A 19,249-nucleotide genomic window follows, 5' to 3' on the forward strand; every position below is an offset into this window, starting at 1 on the left:
CCAAATCTGTCCCTCAAGATAGTGTGGGTGTCAGAAAATACTCCTCAGTGAGGCCTTATGAAATCATTGGTGCATCTGTCAGGATTGGTTTTGGCTATAATAGGAACCTACTCAGAGAAGCAAACAAGGGGTTTATCTACCTCAGGCATAAGAAGGTCTGAGTAGGACATTTAGAGCTGGTATATCAGCTCAGTGATGCCATCAGGGAACCAGGCTCCTTCTGTTTCCTTGCTCTATTGTCTGTGGTTTTCACCCTCATGTTTGCAAGATGGTTGCTGCATCTCCAGACATTGTGCCCTCATTCCAGGAAGGAAGCTTACCCCAGGGACTTCTACCTACTTATACTCATTGTCTAGATAGAACTGTTACATAGCCATGCATGGCTGCAATGGAGATTATGTCACTCAGTAATTCACTTTCCAAGGACCATAGGAAGATGGAGGTGAGGGTGTTGGAATGGTTGTTGAATGAGTCAGTCTGTAGAATCTGCAACAGTCGATGAGAACACAAGTGGGAGATACTGTAGTAGAAACATGCTGATTTCAGTGATGATGGATCCTGGGGCAGCAGGGGTGAGGTCAGGTAGCTGCAATGTGAGAGGCCAGGTGGATGTGGGTACTATAATCAACAGCAGAGCCAGTGCATTAATTACAGTGGTCTGACCTACAGGGATCTTTGGTGTTGCCTAACTGTGGGGTCCTTAAGACCAAAATAGATGGTCAAAGATGCTACCTGATTTTTATTATTTTAAAAACTCTCTGTTAGTAAACAAAGGCCTGACTTAAGTCTTCACAATATAGTCATGGCCCCTGACCCAATCTCAGGTCTAGATCAGACCAAGAATGCAGGAGAAGTCAAGTGTCTAGGGAAATGGCCCTGTGATAACATCATGAATACTTGCTAAGGATCTTCCTTCCTCTAAGTCTTCCCCAAAGGACCCAAAGCCACTCACCAGGCCATTTCCCAGGTGTCCTGAGAAATAACCAGACCTTCTGGGGATTAACAGATGCTCGGTCTGCATCAGCATGATTTCCCAGAGACCCAGAACTCCACTGTGAATGCATCAGATTGAAGGCATTTCTGCTATACTGAGGGGATAGCCTTGACGACCAGTAGAGTAGGAAATCATCCCAGGGAGCAGATTTTCTGAACTTGTCTCTTCCATTTTGCCAGGAGGTAGAGATGTCTGATATAGAAATCCATGCTGATTCATAGACAGTGGCTAGTAACTTAACTAAATGATCAGATTTGGAAACAGCATGATTGGAGAAGGGGCCATGAGGAGGTCTGGGAGAAAGGTATGGCCAGAGTTCTTGAAATGGATTCAGAGTGAGAATGTTTGTGTCCTGTGTGAATGCTCAGCTAAAATTCCTCAGTGCTTTTAATAATGAGGTGCTCTAGATGACCTCTCTATGGATATCAATCAGCCTTTGTTTCCAGCTACCCAGTACTTGTTTACTGTATTCCTGAACAAAGTGGCCATGGTGGCCAGGATGGGGGTCTGTGTGTGCTCTACAATGTGGCTTTCCCCTCACTGCAGCTGACCTGACCATCCACCTATCCTGACAGCCTACTAGTATGCAGCAATAACCACGTAGGTACATACCAGGGGATGCCAGCCCGTGCCTGGTGGAAGGTTGATTACATTTGTCCCTCTCCTAAAAGAGATGAGGCAGCAATTTGTCCTCCCTGAAGGTGACACATTCTGGAATTGGATTTGCCTTGTCCTCCAAAATTCTGCCACCACCATCTTTCAGGGACTCACTAGATGGCTTTCACTGTTATGCTATCCCTTACGACACTTGCTTCTGATCATGAAACTCACTTTATAGGGAATTCCCTGGACTTACTGTAAATACCCCTCACCCTGAAACAGCTGGCCTTTTGGCGAGATAACTCTGTGAGGGTAGAGTCCTCTTCTGCAAGATGTAGTGCATATAGTATATACTGTGAACCAGTGACCATGGCTTTAATAGAAGGATCTGGGAACCAAAGTGCAAGGGAGAATGGCACTTCTCAGTTAATACCTAGTGACTCAAACATCTTTGCTTGCATTCCTTGTGATTCTGAGCTTTGCTGGTTTAGAGGGAAGCAAAGGTGGACTGCTTGTATGAGGGGAACATAGTGATGATTCCAATGGTTTGAAAGGGGAGGATTACAATATTGGCTGAGTGAATACAGAGTTGGTGCTATACAGTGGGGGATGGGAGAAGTATGACGGGAACCTTGTAATACTGAGTGTTCATGGTAAATTTAATGGAAGACATCTGCAATCTTAGGCCACCAAAGGTGCAGATGGAAATGAAGGTTTAGACCATCCCACTTAGTAAAGGCCTCTAATCCACTAAGGTGAGGGCTGAAGTCAGAGGAACATGGAATAAGTAATGGAAGAGAGAAATGAAACACATCAGCCATGGCCTCATGATTAATTGCAGAAAGGGCAATGGTTACAGCCTGTGCATTTTTCTTTGCTGTCTTATGCATTTATTTGCATATTCTACTTAGCTTTCTCCTTTCCCTTTACCACATTACTATATATAGTTTGTGTTGATAGTGACTGACTTTACAATTTAGTTCATAGATCAGAGCACATCCAGATAAAGTCGTCATGGAGCTGGGGGAGGAATGGACATCATTCAGGCTCCTGGCCTTGCAGCTGATGTAGTATATTAGGGGGATGTCATCTCACTGCTGATTGAAGGAACAACTAAATTTATTTAAATTGTGTGTAAATTCCACATTTTCAGATAATCAGAACAGACAATTGGATCAGTAGATAGATAATTGGATATTTCATTTCCAAAACAGTCAAGAAGGTGCTAAGCATAAAGCTTGTCAAATGCAAGAAAGATACTGAATATGCAACTGTCACTGAATTCTAAGAAATGTATTTAATTACATTCTCTTTTTTTCTTCAAAGGAGAAAAAATCAGTTATTCCATGTGGCCAATATTACTTCATTAAGGATTTAAATATATAGGTAATAAAATACAGAATCTCTTATAAGTATCCCAATTTATTCTAAACTATTAATGTCAAGTAACCCTGATCATTACATAAACACAGGTTTACCAATCTTTGATTTTATAGATTAACAAATTAAGTTAAATTAAAAAGAAATGTACAGACACCATTTTCACTGTTACAACACAGGGACAAACCACCACACATAAACACACAAAAAAATCAGAAGTATATTTTATGCCAGAGTTACTTTCTGTCCAGGTCGAAACACTGTTCCACTTTGACTTTTTCTCTTCTTTGGATTTTGAAAGCTTTCATACCTTTAAAATAAATAAATAAATAAATAACATTTAACACGTGTAAATGCTAAACTTATAAAACAAAAAACAATGGTTTGTTTCCAAACACAATTTTTTAAGAAACAAAAGAGAAATAGCTGGAAAAAAAAATATTTGCAAGAAATTAAAGGAAGTTCTTACACGTAAATTTTTTAAAGTTGAACACTCTAATAGAAAAAGAGAACAAAGGGGATGAATAGACAAGTTAGAAAAGATAAAATACAAATGGCAGGGGCTTCCCTGGTGGCGCAGTGGTTGAGAGTCGGCCTGACGATGCAGGGGACACGGTTCGTGCCCCGGTCTGGGAGGATCCCACATGCCGCGGAGCGGCTGGGCCCGTGAGCCATGGCCGCTGAGCCTGCGCGTCCGGGGCCTGTGCTCCATTGCGGTATAGGCCACAGCAGTGAGAGGCCCGCGTACCGAAAAAAAAAAAAAAAACCAATGGCAATGATTAATATATAAAACATAACTTCTGTATTTTAACTGAAGAAATGTAAAATTTTAAGATATAACTTTTTTTTTTTTTTTTTGTGGTACACGGACCTGTCTCAGTGTTGTGGCCTCTCCCGTTGCGGAGCAAATAAGTATGCTTTGGGAGGTAGTGGGGTTAAGAGAAATTTCTGGTTTTTTTCCCCTTCTCTGTTTTCTGATTTTTCTGCAATGAGTACATATTATGTTGAAGGGGGGAGAGAATATGCCACCCTCAAAATGAACCACTTTGGCATGTGGATTATTTTGAGCTGAAAGGAATCAAGACCTTTCAAGCAGACTCAGGAAAAGCTTTTTACCTCTCCTTTAACTGGCTAAAAGAATTTAGATAGGGGGCCTGCACCAGAAAGAGAGCTATTACCAGAGAGAACTTTTTTTTTTAATCTGCGTGGCAAACATCTGCTCTTCTCATCTGCTGTAAATTGCCTTCTTCCCCTCTGAAGCCCCAGGCCCCTATCCCTTTCCTTAGCTCAGGACAGTATATAAGCCTCAACTGGAGACTGCCTTTGAGTCTCATTCTTATGGGGTTCCTGTATGTACGAAATTAGTTTTTCACCTGGTAACATCTTATGTCAATTAATTATTAGATCAGCCAAAGAACCTAGAAGGGAGGAAGGGAAAATTTTTCTATCCCTACAATTTGGTATGCATGGGGGGCTCCACTGGCTGGACACCACTTGCTCTGGGGCTGCAGTTGGGAGATCCTGGGACCTCTGACAAGAGCCAGCAGATGGTAAGAATCCTTACCACGTCAATCTCCTGGAAGTGGTGACAGTCCATTTCTAAATTTAGCAGGAGAAAAATACTTGTGTAAACTAGTTCCTTAGGAACAGTGACTCTGGAAAAGATCTGTTCTGAGTACTTTTGTTTTCTATTGATCCAATTCCTCCATGGTTATTTTCTTCTTCTTTTTTTTTTTTTTTTTTTGCGGTACCTGGGCTTCTCACCATTGTAGCCTCTCCCGTTGCGGAGCACAGGCTCCGGACGCGCAGGCTCAGCGGCCATGGCTCACAGGCCCAGCCACTCCGCGGCATGTGGGATCTTCCCGGACCGGAGCACAAACCCGTGTCCCCTGCATCAGCAGGCGGACTCTCAACCACTGCGCCACCAGGGAAGCCCTATTGTTTTCTTTTGTTTCTAGTTTTTGTGTCACTTTTCATAAGGAGGAAAGCCATAGTGTAGAAATGCAGGCATAGGTCCTCTGAACCTGTTGTTCTGGCTAGCCTCACAGACTGGCGACTTCACAGTTCTAATGGACCTGCATCTGTTTAGACAAACTTTGCTGTGGGTCCCTTATATTTAAAAAATGGGTGAGGTTTCCCCTCGTCTTGTTCTGTCTTGAGAGCTTGGCTTCATGACCAGTGAAAATATTCTCTCTGACTTAACCAGAGAGAAGCCAGCCAGAAGATGCAAGTATCAGCTTGTAACTGGTGGGCAGCCAAATAGACTCAGGATCTGAGACATGAAGTGACAAGCAGCATGATTTTTTTTTAATATATAGATCTTTATTGGAGTATAATTGCTTCACAATACTGTTAGTTTTTCTATTGTATAACAAAGTGAATCAGCCATATGCATACATATGTCCCCATATATCCTCCCTCTTGCGTCTCCCTCCCACCCTCCCTATCCCACCCCTCTAGGTGTTCACAAAGCACCCAGCTGATCTCCCTGTGATATGCAGCTGCTTCCCACTAGCTATTTTACATTCGAAAGTGTATATATGTCCATGCTGCTCTCTCACTTCGTCCCAGCTTCCCCCTCCCCACCCCATGTCCTCAAGTCCATTCTCTATGTCTACGTCTTTATTCCTGCCCTGCCACTAGGTTCATCAGTACATTTTTTCTTTTTTAGATTCCATATATATGCACTGGCATACGGTATTTTTCTCTTTCTGACTTACTTCACTCGGTATGACAGTCTCCAGGTCCATCCACCTCACTACAAATAACTCAATTTCATTTCTTTTTATGGCTGAGTAATATTCCATTGTATATATGTGCCACATCTTCTTTATCCATTCATCTGTCGATGGACACTTAGGTTGCTTCCATGTCCTGGCTATTGTAAATAGTGCAACAAGCAGCATTCTTTTTGTCCAACTGTGCCAGTTCTTCGGAAGTTTGTCTTAAGGTGTCCCAGCCCATAAGGGGACTTTGTTGTCTCAACCTTCATTGTCTTGTTAGTGCTGGAAAAGTCCCATTCCAGTAACGCCTGCCCAGTGTCAGAGATGAGCAGGTCTGCGACTAGAGGAATCATGCATTCTGGTGGGAATTCCGTTTTCACTATACCATTCTTACTACCTGTGACAATGAAGGTTTTTGCTTTCTTTGGCTAATTCTGGGAGTAAACTTTGTGGATCTTGTGAAAGCTACATCTTTTGCACTCTTTTGGGACACTTCTTGTGTTCATGGTTAAGCCATAAAGAGGCTTATGGGTTTGAGTCACCGTTAAGATTAATATAAGACCATATTTGTCAGTGGCCAGAGAATGGATCCTTTGAATTGGAAAAACTTCTGTTTTTGAGAAAGAAAGTGAGTGAGCTCTCATGCTAAACAACTGCATTTCCAGCAACAACTGTCTTTCCATCAACCGATGGAAAGACAAAATTATAAAGAGGACACAAAGGAGTACAACAGCCAGCCTTGGGGACTCCCTTAACAGGAAGAACAGAAATTAGACTCAAAATTAAAGTCCACATTCCATGTAAATCCCCCTTCTCAAAATCTGGCCCTGTCTACCTGTTTTAACTTCCCTTTCCTTACAAGATTTACAGAGAGCACTGGCCTGACTTCCAGGCAAGGGGTATACAGCTTACTTGTGTAGATGCTAAAAGCCAGGAAGTGAATTTAGGAGAATCACCTGGGATGGGTGGTAAGGCTAGCACTGCTGTCCTTTACAACTCCCCTGACTTTCCAGGGCCCTGTAATCAGGCTCTGCCACCTTCGGGCCTTGCCATGCAGCATCCTTTGTGTATGTAGCCTGGACTGCCACTGCAAAGAATTCATGTCCCATGGATAGGAGCAGATCCAATAAATCATAAAGACCTTTTACCTGCACTTTCAGAACGTCCTACCGAATTTAAAGGAGTTAGAAAGATTAGTGGCTATCTATAACCTCACTCACAGGGACCCTGACTGGCTGCTAAGGGGTATTCTGCCCACCTGTGATTACAGTGCAGCCATCAGACAAGCCAGATGGTACCCGGGGAAAACCCCCCTCACAGGGTAAACAGATGACCAGAATTTCTTTCAGGTTCTTCTACAAATAATCAGGAAGTGGATCAGCTAGCTCAAAGGCAATGTTCAGGGGCTGAGAGAAGCAATAGTAGAGGCTTTTCCCCCTAAGGGGAATTGATCTAAGGTTGAATTATACATGCAGAAAAAAGGAAAGCATCTGAAGTCCTCCGAATGCTTTATCCAAAAATTTTAAAGGCATACTGCATTAAACCCTGAAGCTTCAGAACATAGGAATCTTTTCTTTAAAAAAGTTTATTGAAGTATAGTGTATTTACAATGTTGTATTAATTTCTTCTGTACAGCAAAATGACTCAGTTATACATATATATATTAGTTTTCATATTCTTTTCTATTACTGTTTGTCACAGAATATTGAATATAGTTCCCTGTGCTATACAGTAGGACCTTGTTTATCCATCCTATATAAAATAGTTTGCCTCTGCTAATCGCAAACTCCCATCCCTTCTCTCCTTTACCCCGCCTTCCTCTTGGCAATGACAGTTCTGTTCTCTATTATCTGTGAGTCTGTTTCTGTTTTGTAGATATGTTTATTTTGATTTGTATCGTATTTTATTTTATTTATTTTTGCGGTACGTGGGCCTCTCACTGTTGTGGCCTCTCCCGTTGCGGAGCACAGGCTCCGGACGCGCAGGCTTAGCGGCCATGGCTCACGGGCCCAGCCTCTCTGCGGCATGTGGGATCCTCCCGGACCGGGGCACGAACCCGTGTCCCCTGCATCGGCAGGCAGACTCTCAACCACTGTGCCACCAGGGAAGCCTGACTTGTATCGTATTTTAGATGCCACATATAAGTGCTATCATATGGTATTTGTCTTTCTCTTTCTGACTTCGCTTAGTTGATAATTTCTAGGTCCATCCATGTTGCTGCAAATGGCATTATTTCATTCTTTTTTATGGCTAAGTAATATATTCCATTGTATTTATATACCACAACTTCTTTATCCATTCATCTGTCAATGAACATTTAGGTTGTTTCCATATCTTGGCTATTGTAAATAGTGCTACTGTGAACATAGGGGTGCATGTAGCTTTTCAAATTATAGTTTTGTCCAGGTATACGCCCAGGAGTGGGATTGCTGGACGTGGCAACTCTATATTTAGTTTTCTGAAGAACCTCCATATTGTTTTCCATAGTGGCTGCACCAATTTAAATTGCCAGCAACAGTGTAAAAGGGTTCCCTTTTCTCCACACCCTCTCCAGCATTTGCTATTTGTAGACTTTTTAATGATGGCCATTCTGACTGCTGTGAGGTGGTACCTCTTTGTAGTTTTGTAATTAGTGACATTGAGCATCTTTTCATGTGCCTATTGGCCATCTGTATGTCTTCTTTGCAGTAATGTCTATTTAGGTCTGCCCATTTTTCGATTGGGTTGTTTTTTTTGTTATTGAGTTCTATGAGCTATTTGTATATTTTAGATACTAACCCCTTGTCTGTCACATCATTTGCAAATATTTTCTCCCATTTCATAGGTTGTGTTTTTGTTTTGTTTATGATTTCCTTTGCTGTGCAAAAGCTTGTAATTTTGATTAGGTCCCATTTGTTTATTTTTGTTTTTATTTCTATTGCCTTGGGAGACCTAAGAAAATATTGCTACAATTTATGTAGTAATATTTTATGTCAGAGAATGTTTTCCTGTGCTCTCTTCTAGGAGTTTTATGGTGTCATGTCTGATGTTTAAGTCTTTAAGCCATTTCGAGTTTATTTTTGTGCATGGTGTGAGGGAGTGTTCTAACTTCATTGATTTACATGCAGCTGTCCAACTTTCCCAGCACCATTTGCTGAAGACACTGTGTTTTTTTCTGTTTTATAGTCTTGCCTCCTTTGTCGATTAATTGACCATAGGTGTGTGGGTTTTTTCTGAGCTTTCTATTCTGTTCCATTGATCCGTATGTCTGTTTTTGTGGCAGTACCACACTGTTTTGATTACTGTAGCTTTGTAGTATTGTCTGGAGTTTGGGATGGTTATGCATCCTGCCTTGTTCTTTTTCCTCAGGATGGATTTGGCAATTTAATGGTTCCATATAAATTTCAGGATTATCTGTTCTAGTTCCGTGACAAATGTCATGGGTAATTTGATAGGGATCACATTAAATCTGTAGATTGCTTTGGGTAGTGTTGCCATTTTAACAATATTAATTTTTCCAATCCAAGAGAGTGGGATATCTTTCCATTTCTTTGAATCCTCTTTAATTTCCTTTATTAATGTTTTATAGTTCTCAGCATATGTCTTTCATCTACTTCGTCAGGTTTATTCCTAAGTATTTTATTTTACTTTTTGATGTGATTTTAAAAGGGATTGTTTATTTACATCCCCTTTCTGATATTTCACTGTTAGTGTAAAGAAATGCAACCAATTTCTGTATGTTAATCTTGTATCCCGCTACTTCGCTGAATTTGTTTATCAGTCCTAGTAGTTTTTGTCTGGAGTCTTTAGCGTTTTCTGTATATAGTATCATGTAATCTGTATATAATTTTACAGCTTCCCGACCAATTTGAATACCTTTTATTTTTCTTGTTTGATTGCTGTGGCCAGGACTTACAGTACTATGTTGAAGAGAAGTGAGAGTGGGCCTTAAGACGTTCCAGATTTCAGCAGGAAGGCTTTCAGCTTTTCACTGTTGAGTATTATATTGGCTTTGGGTTTGTCATAAGTAGCTTTTATTATGATGAGATATGTTCCCTCTATACCCACTTTCTTATGGGTTTTTATCATGAATGGACATTGAATTTTATCAAATGTTATCAGATTTTTTCTTCATCTATTGAGATAATCATGTAGTTTCTGTCCTTTCTTTTGTTGATGTGGTATATCACAATGATTGATTTGCATATGCTGAACCATCCTTGTGACTCTGGGATGAATCCAAATTGGTTGTGGTGTATGACCTTTTTTATGTGTTGTTGGATTCGGTTTGCTAATGTTTTGTTGAGAATTTTTGTGTCTATATTCATCAAACATATTGGCCTGTAATTTTCTTTTTTGGTTATGTCTTTGTCTGGTTTTGGTATCAGGGTGATGGTGGTTTCATAGAATGTCTTTAGGAGTGTTCGTTTCTCTTACATCTTTTGGAAGACTTTGAGAAAGATCGGTATAAGTTCTTTGCATGTTTGGTACAATTCCCCAGTGAAGCCATCTGATCCTGGACTCTTGTTTGTAGGGAGGGTTTTTTTTTATTACATATTCTATTTCATTTCTAGTGACTGGTCTGCTCAAATTATCTGTTTCTTCTTGATTCAGTTTTGGTGTGCTGTATGTTTCTAAAAATTTGTCCATTTCTTCTAGGTTGTCATGTTTGTTGGCTTATAATTGTTCATAGTGTTCTCTTATTTTTTTTTGTATTTCTGTGGTATCAGCTGTGATTTCTTCTCTTTCATTTCTTATTTTGTTTATTTGGGTCTTCTCTCTTTTCTTCTTGGTAAGCCTGGACAGAGGTTTGTCAATTTTGTTTACGCTTTCAAAGAACCAGCTCTTGGTCTTATTGATTTTTTTCTATTGTTTTTTAAAATCTCCATCTTATTTATTTCCCCTCTTATCTTTACTATCTCCTTCCTTCTGATGACTTTAGGTTTTGTTTGTTCTTTTTCTAATTCTTTTAGGTGGTGGGTTAAGTTGTTTATGTGAGATTTTTCTTGTTTCTTGCCTTTTGGGAGGTCTGAGGTCTTCTGCCAGCGTTCAGTAGGTGTTCTATAGGAGCAGTTCCACATGCAGATGTATTTCTGATGTATCTGTGGGGAGGTAGGTGATCTCCGCATCTTACTCTTTAGCCATCTTGAAGCTGCCCCCTCTCGTTTCTTAAAGAAGCCTGTATCGCTAAGAACTTCCCTCTAAGAACTGCTTTTGCTGCATCCCACTGGTTTTGTATGGTTGTGTTTTCTTGTCATTTGCCTCAAAGTATTTAATTTCTTCTTTGATTTCATTGTTGACCCATTGGTTTTTAGTAGCATATTGTTTATTCTGCATGTAATTTTTTTTCTTGTTTCTTTTTCTGTGGTAGACTTCTAGTTTCATGCCATTATGATCAGAAAAGACGCTTGAAGTAATTTCTATATTCTTAAATTTGTAGAGACTTGTTTTGTGCCCCAGTATGTGGTCATCCCTAGAGAATATTCTGTGTGCATTTGAAAAGAATGTGTATTTTGGGTTTTTTTTTTTGTTATATCCTGAAGATATCAACTAAGTCTAAATGTTCTATTATATCATTTAGGGTCTCTGTTCCTTTATTGATATTTTGTCTCGAAGATCTGTCCACTGACATGAGTGGGGTACTAAAGCCTCCTACTATTACTCTGTTCCTGTCAGTTTCTCCCTTTATATCTGTTAGTGTTTGTTTTATGTATTTGGGTGCTCCTATATTAGATGGATATAGGTTGACAAGCGTAATATCCTCTCCTTGTATTGATCTTTTTATCATTAGTGTCCTTCCTTATCTTTCTTTATAGCCTTGTTTTAAAGTCCATTTTGTCTGACGTGAGTATTGCGAACCGTTTCCTTGTCATTTGTTTGCATGAAATAACTTTTTCCATCCCCTTACTTTCATTTGTATCATTTTTCTTAGATTCCACATAAAAGCAATATAATATTTGTCTTTCTGTCTTACTTCACTCAGTATGACAATCTCTAGGTCCATCCATGTTGTTGCAAATGCCATTATTTCATTTTTTATGGCTGAGTAATATTGCATTGTATATATGTAACACTTCTTTATCCATTCATCTGTCGATGGACATTTAGGTTGTTTCCATGTCTTGGCTATTGTAAATAGTGCTGCAATGGACATTGGGGTGCAGGTGCTCTTTCAGACCATGTTTTTCTCCAGATATATGCCCAGTAGTGGGATTACTGGGTCCTATGGTAGTTCTATTTATAGTTTCTTGAGGAACCTCCATACTGTTCTCCATAGTGGCTGTATCAATTTACATTCCCACCAACAGTGTAAGAGGGTTCCCTTTTCTCCACATGCTCTCCAGCATTTGTTTGTAGATTTGCTGATGATAGCCATTTTGACTGGTGTTAGGTGATACCTCATTGTAGTTTTGATTTGCATTTCTGTAATAATTAGCGATGTTGAACATCTTTTCATGTGCCTCTTGGCCATCTCTTTGTCTTCACTGGAGAAATGTCTATTTAGGTCTTCTGCCCATTTTTTGATTGTTGTTTGTTTTGATGATATTAAGCCATATGAGCTGTTAGTAAATTTTGGAGACTAATCCCTTGTTGGTCCCATTCTGTGGGTTGTCTTTTCATTTTGCTTATGGTTTGCTTTGCAAAAGCTTTTGAGTTTAATTAGGTCCCACTTGTTTATTTTTGTTTTTATTTCCATTACTCTGGGAGACAGACTGAAAAAGATATTGCAGTGATTTATGTCAGAGCGTTTTCTGCCTATGTTTTCCTCTAAGAGATTTATAGTGTCTGGTCTTACATTTAGGTCTTTAATCCATTTTGAGTTTACTTTTGTGTATGGTGTTAGGGAGTGCTCTAATTTCATTCTTTTACATGTAGCTGTCCAGTTTTCCCAGCAGCATTTATTGAAGAGACTGTCTTTCCTCCACCATATAGTCTTGCCCCCTTTATAGTAGATTAATTGACCATAGGTGCATGGGTTTATTTCTGGGTTTTCTATCCTGTTCTGTTGATCTATATGTCTGTTTTAGTGCCAGTACCAAAATGTTTTGATGATTGTAGCTTTGTAGCAGAGTCTGAAGTCAGGGAGCCTGATTCTTCCAGCTTCATTTTTCTTAAGATTGCTTTGGTTATTCGGGGTCTTTTGTACCTCCGTACAAATTTTAAGACTTTTTGTTCTAGTTCTGAGAAAAAAGGCATTGGTAGTTTGATAGGGATTGCACTGAATCTGCAGATTGCCTTGGGTAGAACGGTCATTTTGACAATATTGATTCTTCCAATCCAAGAACATGGTATATCTTCCCATCTGTTTGTTTCATCTTTGACTTCTTTCATCAGTGTCTTATAGTTTTCAGAGTAAAGGTCTTTTGTCTCCTTAGGTAGTTTTATTTCTAGGTATTTTATTCTTTTTGATGCGATGGTAAATGGGATTGTTTAACAACAAAAGATCAGAAATTCAAAAGAGTATAGAAATGCAATATAGGGACTTCCCTGGTGGCGCAGTGGTTAAGAATCTGCCTGACAATGCAGGGGACACAGGTTCAATCCTTGGTTCAGGAAATCCCACATGCTGCGGAGCAATGAAGCCCATGAACCACAGCTACTGAGCCTGCGTGCTACAGCCCGCAAGCCACAACTACTGAGCCCGCATGCCACAATTACTGAAGCCCATGCACGTAGAGCCTGTGCTCCGCAACAAGAGAAGGCACTGCAATAAGAAGCCTGCACACCACAACAAAGAGTAGCCCCTGCTCGCCGCAATTAGAGAAAGCCAGCACACAGCAACAGAGACCCAACACAGCCATAAATAAATACATACATACATACAAAAAAAATAAAAGAATCTGTCTTACAATGCAGGGGACACTATTTCGATTCCTGGTTGGGGAACTAAGATCCCACATGCCACAGGGCAACTAACCCATGTGCCACAACTTGAGAGCTCATATGCCACAACTACAGAGCCTGTGCACCATAACAGCCCACGCACCACAACTAGAGGGAAGACTACGCACTGCAACGAAAGATGCCATGTGCCACAACTAAGACCTGACACAGCCAAATAAATAAATATATATAAAAAAACAATTGTAGTCACCCTTCTATTTAAAATTAAAAAAAAGGAAATGCAACAGATTTCTGTGTATTAATTTTGTAACCTGCAAATTTACCAAATTCATTGATGGGCTCTAGTAGTTTTCTGGTAGTGCCTTTAGGGTTTTCTATGTATAGTATCATGTCATCAACAAACAGTGACATTTTTACTTGTTCTTTTCCAATTTGGATTCCTTTTATTTCTTTTTCTCTGGTTGCTGTATATAGGACTTCCAAAACTATGTTGAATAGAAGCAGTGAGAGTGGACATCCTTGTCTTTTTCCTGATCTTAGAGGAAATGCTTTCAGCTTTTCACTGTTGAGTATGATGTTTTGCTGTGGGTTTGTCATATATGGCCTTCAGTATGTTGAGGTATGTTCCCTCTGTGCCCACTTTCTGTAGAGTTTTTATCATAAATGGGTGTTGAATTTTGTCAAAAGCTTTTTCTGCATCTACTGAGATGATCACATGGTTTTTACCTTTCAATTTGTTAATGTGGTGTATTACAGTGATTGATTTGCGGATATTGAAAAATCCTTGCACCCCTGGGATAAATCCCATTTGCTCATGGTGTGTCCTTTTAATGTATTGTTGGATTTGCTTGCTAATATTTTGTTGAGGATTTTTGTGTCTGTGTTCATCAGCGATACTGGTCTGTAATTTTTTTTGTGGTCTCTGTATGGCTTTGGTATCAGGGTGATGGTGGCCTCACAGAATGAGTTTGAGAGTTTTCCTTCCTTTGCAATCTTCTGGAACAGTTTCAGAAGGATAGGTGTTAACTTCTCTCTAAATGATTGATAGAATTCGCCTGTGAAGCCATCTGGTCCTGGACTTTCGCTTGTTTGGAGTTTTTTAATCACAGTTTCAATTTCATGACTTGTGATTGGTCTGTTTATGTTTTCCATTTCTTCCTGTTTCAGTCTTGGGAGATTGTACCTTTCTAAGAATTTGTCCATTTCTTCCAGTTTGTCCATTTTATTGGCATACAGTTCCTTGTAGTAGTCTCTCATGATCCTTTGTATTTCTGTGTCCATTGTAACTTCTCCTTTTTCATTTCTAATTTTATTGATTTGAGTCCTCTTCTTTTTTTCTTGATGAGTCTGGCTAAAGGTTTATCAATTTTGTTTATCTTTTCAAAGAACCAGCTGTTAGTTTCATTGATCTTTGCTATTGTTTTCTATTTCATTTATTTCTGCTCTGATCTTTTATGATTTCTTTCCTTCTACTAACTTCAGGTTTTGTTTATTCTTCTTTCTCTAGTTGCTTTAGGTGTAAGGTTAGGTTGTTTGTGATTTTTTTGTTTCCTGAGGTAAGACTGTATTGCTATAAACTTCCATCTTAGAACTGCCTTTGCTGCATCCCATAGGTTTCGGGTCATTGTGCTTTTGTCTGTAGGTATTTTTTGATTTCCTCTTTGATTTCTTCAGCGATCCACTGGTTGTTCATAGCACATTGTTTAGCCTCCACATGTTTGTTTTTTACATTTTACATTACATTTTCTTGTAATTGACTTCTAATCTCATAGTATTGTGGTCTGAAAAGATGGTTGATATGATTTCAACTTTCTTAAATTTACAGAGGTTCACTTTGTGGCCCAGCATGTGGTCACTCCTGGAGAATGTTCCACGTGCACATGAGAAAAATGTGTATTCTGCTACTACTGAATGGAATGGTCTATAAGTATCAATTAAGTCCATCTGGTCTCATGTGTCATTTAAGGCCTGTGTTTCCTTATTGATTTTGCGTCTGGATGATCTGTCCATTGATGAAAGTGGGTTGTTAAAGTTCCCCACTATTACTGTGTTACTGTTAATTTCTCTTTATGGCTTTTAGTATTTGCCTTATATATTGAGGTGCTCCTACACTGGGTGCATATATATTTACAATTGTTATATCTTTTTGGATTGACCCCTTGATCATTATGTCCTTCTTTGTCTCTTGTAACAGTCTTTATTTCATAGTTTATTTTGTTTGATATTAGTATTGCTGCTCCAGCTTTCTTTTGATTTCCATTTGCATGGAATACCTTTTTCCATTCCCTCACTTTCAGTTTGTATGTGTCCCTAGGGCTGAAGTGGGTCTCTTGTAGACAGCATATATATGGGTTTTGGTTTCGTATCCATTCAGTCAGTCTACGTCTTTTGGTTCAAGCATTTAATCCATTTACATTTAAGGCAATTAAAGATATGTATGTTCCTATTGCCATTGTCTTGTTTTGGTTTTCTATGTCTTTTTTCTTCCCTTCCTCTTTTGTTCTCTTGTGGTTTGATAACCATCTTTAGTGTTGTGTTTGGGTTGCTTTCTTTTTCGTGTGTGTATCTATTGTAGTTTTGGGGTTTGCTGTTCCCACGAGGTTTTGATATAGCAATATATATATGTACAAGGTTGTTTTACGTTTCTGGTCTCTTTCCTGCCTAGAGAAGTTTCTCTGTCAAATCTGAATGAGAGCCTTGCTTGGTAGAATGTTCTTGGTTGCAGGTTCTTCCCTTTCTTCACTTGAAATATATCGTGTCACTCCCTTCTGGCCTGCAGTTTCTGCTGAGAAATCAGCTGATAACCTTACGGGAGCTCCCTTGTATGCTATTTGTCATTTTTCCCTTGTTGCTTTTAATAGTTTTTTTTTTCTTTAATTTTTGTCAATTTGATTACTATGTGTCTTGGCATGTTCCTCCTCAGGTTCATACTGCCTGGGACTCTCTGTGCTTCCTGGACTTGGATAACTGTTATCTTTCCCATGTTAGGGAATTTTTCAGCTATTGTCTCTTCAAATATTTTCTCAGGTCCTTTCTCTCTTCTCCTTCTGGGACCCCTATAATGCTAATGTTGGTGCCTTTAATGTTTTCCCAGAGGTCTCTTTGGCTGTCTTAATTTCTTTTCATTCTTTATTCTGCTCTGTGGCAGTGATTTCCACCGTTCTGTCTTCCAGGTAACTTATCCATTCTTCTGTCTCATTTATTCTGCTATTGATTCCATCTAGTATATTTTTCATTTCAGTTATTATATTGTTCATCTTTGTTTGTTCTTCTAGGTCTTTGTTAAACATTTCTTGTACCTTCTTGATCCTTGCCTCCATTCTTTTTCCGAGATCTTGGATCATCTTCACCGTTATTATTCTGAATTCCTTTTCCGGTAGGTTGGCTATCTTCACTTCACTTTGTTCTTCTGGGATTTCATCTTGTTCCTTCATCTGGGACATATTCCTCTTCCATCTGATTTTGACTAACTCCCTGTGACTGTGGTTTCTGTTCCACAGGCTGCAGGATTTTAGTTCTTCTGCTGTCTGCCCTCTGGTGGTTGAGGCTGTCTAAGAGGTTTGTGCAGGCTTCCTGATGGGAGGGGCTGGTTCCTGCCCCTTGGTGAGTGGGACTGGGTTTTGTCCCTCTGTTGGGTAGGGCTGTGCTTAGGGAGACTTTAATAAGCCCCTTGTCTGCTGATGGGTGGGGCTGTTCCCACCCTGTTGGTTGGCCTGAGGCATCCCAGCAGTGGAGCCTACAGGCTGTATGGTGGGGCTAACAGTGGCCTCTGGGAGGGCTCAGACCAATAAGTACTTCCCAGAACTGCTGCTGCCAGTGTCTTTGTTCCCTCAGTGAGCCACAGCTGCCCCCCCAACTCTGCAGGAGATCCTCCAATACTAGCAGGTAGGTCTGGCCCAGTCACTAAAAACAGTAGGTCACTACTTTTTTTCCTGAGTCCTGGTACACACAAGACTGTGTGTGCCCTCCAAGAGTGGAGTTTGTTTCCCCCAGTCCTGTGGTAATCCTATGATCAAACCCTGCTGGCCTTCAAACCCAGATTCTCTGGGGACTCCTCCTCCTGTTGCCAGACCCCCATGCTAGGAAGCCTGACATGGGGCTCAAAACATTCACTCCTGTGGGATAACTGTTTTCCAGTTTGTGGGTCACCCACTCATCAGGTATGGGATTTGATTTTATTGCGGTTGCACCCTTCCCACTGTCTCACTGTGGTTTCTTTGTCTCTGGATGTAGGGTATCTTTTTCAGTAAGTTCCAGCGTTTTTTTGTCAATGTCATTCACCAGTTGGTTGTGACTTTTGGTGTTTTCGTAGGAAGAGGGTGAGCTCACATCCTTCTACTTCATTGTCTTAAGCTAATCCTCCATCCCCTTACTTTCAATTCATGTGTGTCCTTTGCCCTAAAGTAGGTTTCTTGTAGGCAGCATGTTGTAGGCTCTTATAGTAATCTTTTGATTTCCATCATAATTAAAAATCCTCACGTAGTTGGACAGGTGGGTCAGCCCCTTGATTGCATTCAGGCTGCAACCCAGTTCTCTGAGGAAATAAAACAGACTGTCCTTATTTTACAAATTAGAGTCTGCAAAACCAGAAATGTGGCTCTAGAAACAATTCAAAAGTTCATCTCACTTTACCAATCCCCAAACCTCCCCTATTCATTTCAAAATGCTTGCAGATACTGTAAAAGATCAGGATGTTAGAAGAGAACTGTTCTAAAAAGATATAGGAAATTTTAAATAGCAGTTACCCTAGACTTCTGATAATAAAGAAATATACCTTAAAACTCCTAGGAAAAGGAAACAATCAGCAAAACAAAGAGATAACCTACTGACTGGGAGAAAATATTTGCAAATGATATGACCAATAAGGGATTGATATCCAAAATATATAAAGTGTTCATACAAGTCAATATCAAAAAAACAACCTGAGTAAAAAATGGGCAGAGGATCTGAATAGACATTTTTCCAAAGAAGACATACAGATGGCCAACAGACACAAGATGATCAACATCTCTAATTATCAGAGAAATGGAAATCAAAACCACATTGAGATATCACCTCACACCTGTCAGAATGGCTATCATCAAAAAGATTATAAATAACAAATAATGGCAAGGATGTGGAGAAAAGAGGACTGTCCTACAGTATTGGTATAAATGAACATTTGTGCAACCACTACAGATAACAGTATGCAACCCAGCAATCCCACTACTGGGCATATACCCTGAGAAAACCATAATTCAAAGAGTCATGTACCACAATGTTCACTGCAGCTCTATTTACAATAGCCAGGACATGGAAGCAACCTAAATGACCATCAACAGATGACTGGATAAAGATGTGGCACATATATACAATGGAATATTACTCAGCCATAAAAAGAAACAAAATTGAGTTATTTGTTTTGAGGTGGATGGACCTAGAGTCTGTCATACAGAGTGAAGTCAGAAAGAGAAAAACAAATAGTGTACGCTAACACATATATATGGAATCAAAAAAAAAAAAAAAGGTTCTGAAGAACCTAGGGGCAGGACAGGAATAAAGACACAGATGTAGAGAATGAACTGGAGGACATAGGGAGGGGGAAGGGTAAGCTGGGACGAAGTGAGAGAATGGCATGGACATATATACACTACCAAATGTAAAATAGCTAGCTAGTGGGAAGCAGCCACATAGCACACGGAGATCAGCTCGGTGCTTTATGTCCACCTAGAGGGGTCAGATAGGGAGG

The 19,249-nt window shown here is 39.9% G+C and overlaps 1 protein-coding gene across 2 annotated transcripts in view; it reads right to left on the reverse strand.

Annotated features, from left to right (window-relative positions):
* Positions 1-2,695: 2,695 nt before the first annotated feature.
* PEX1 (peroxisomal biogenesis factor 1) overlaps positions 2,696-19,249 on the reverse strand; it is a 79,585-nt gene continuing 63,031 nt past the window's right edge. Inside the window, exon 24 of one of the 2 annotated variants that reach the window (XM_030857274.2) lies at positions 2,696-3,284. In XM_030857274.2, coding sequence (XP_030713134.1) covers positions 3,200-3,284 — 85 coding nt within the window. In that variant the 3' untranslated portion in view covers positions 2,696-3,199. Of the gene's footprint in view, positions 3,285-5,432; positions 18,056-19,249 lie in introns of those variants that run through there. The other variant, XM_060304591.1, reaches the window with a different exon arrangement.

This window comes from Globicephala melas, chromosome 9, assembly GCF_963455315.2.
Source record: "Globicephala melas chromosome 9, mGloMel1.2, whole genome shotgun sequence".
NCBI lineage: Eukaryota > Metazoa > Chordata > Mammalia > Artiodactyla > Delphinidae > Globicephala > Globicephala melas.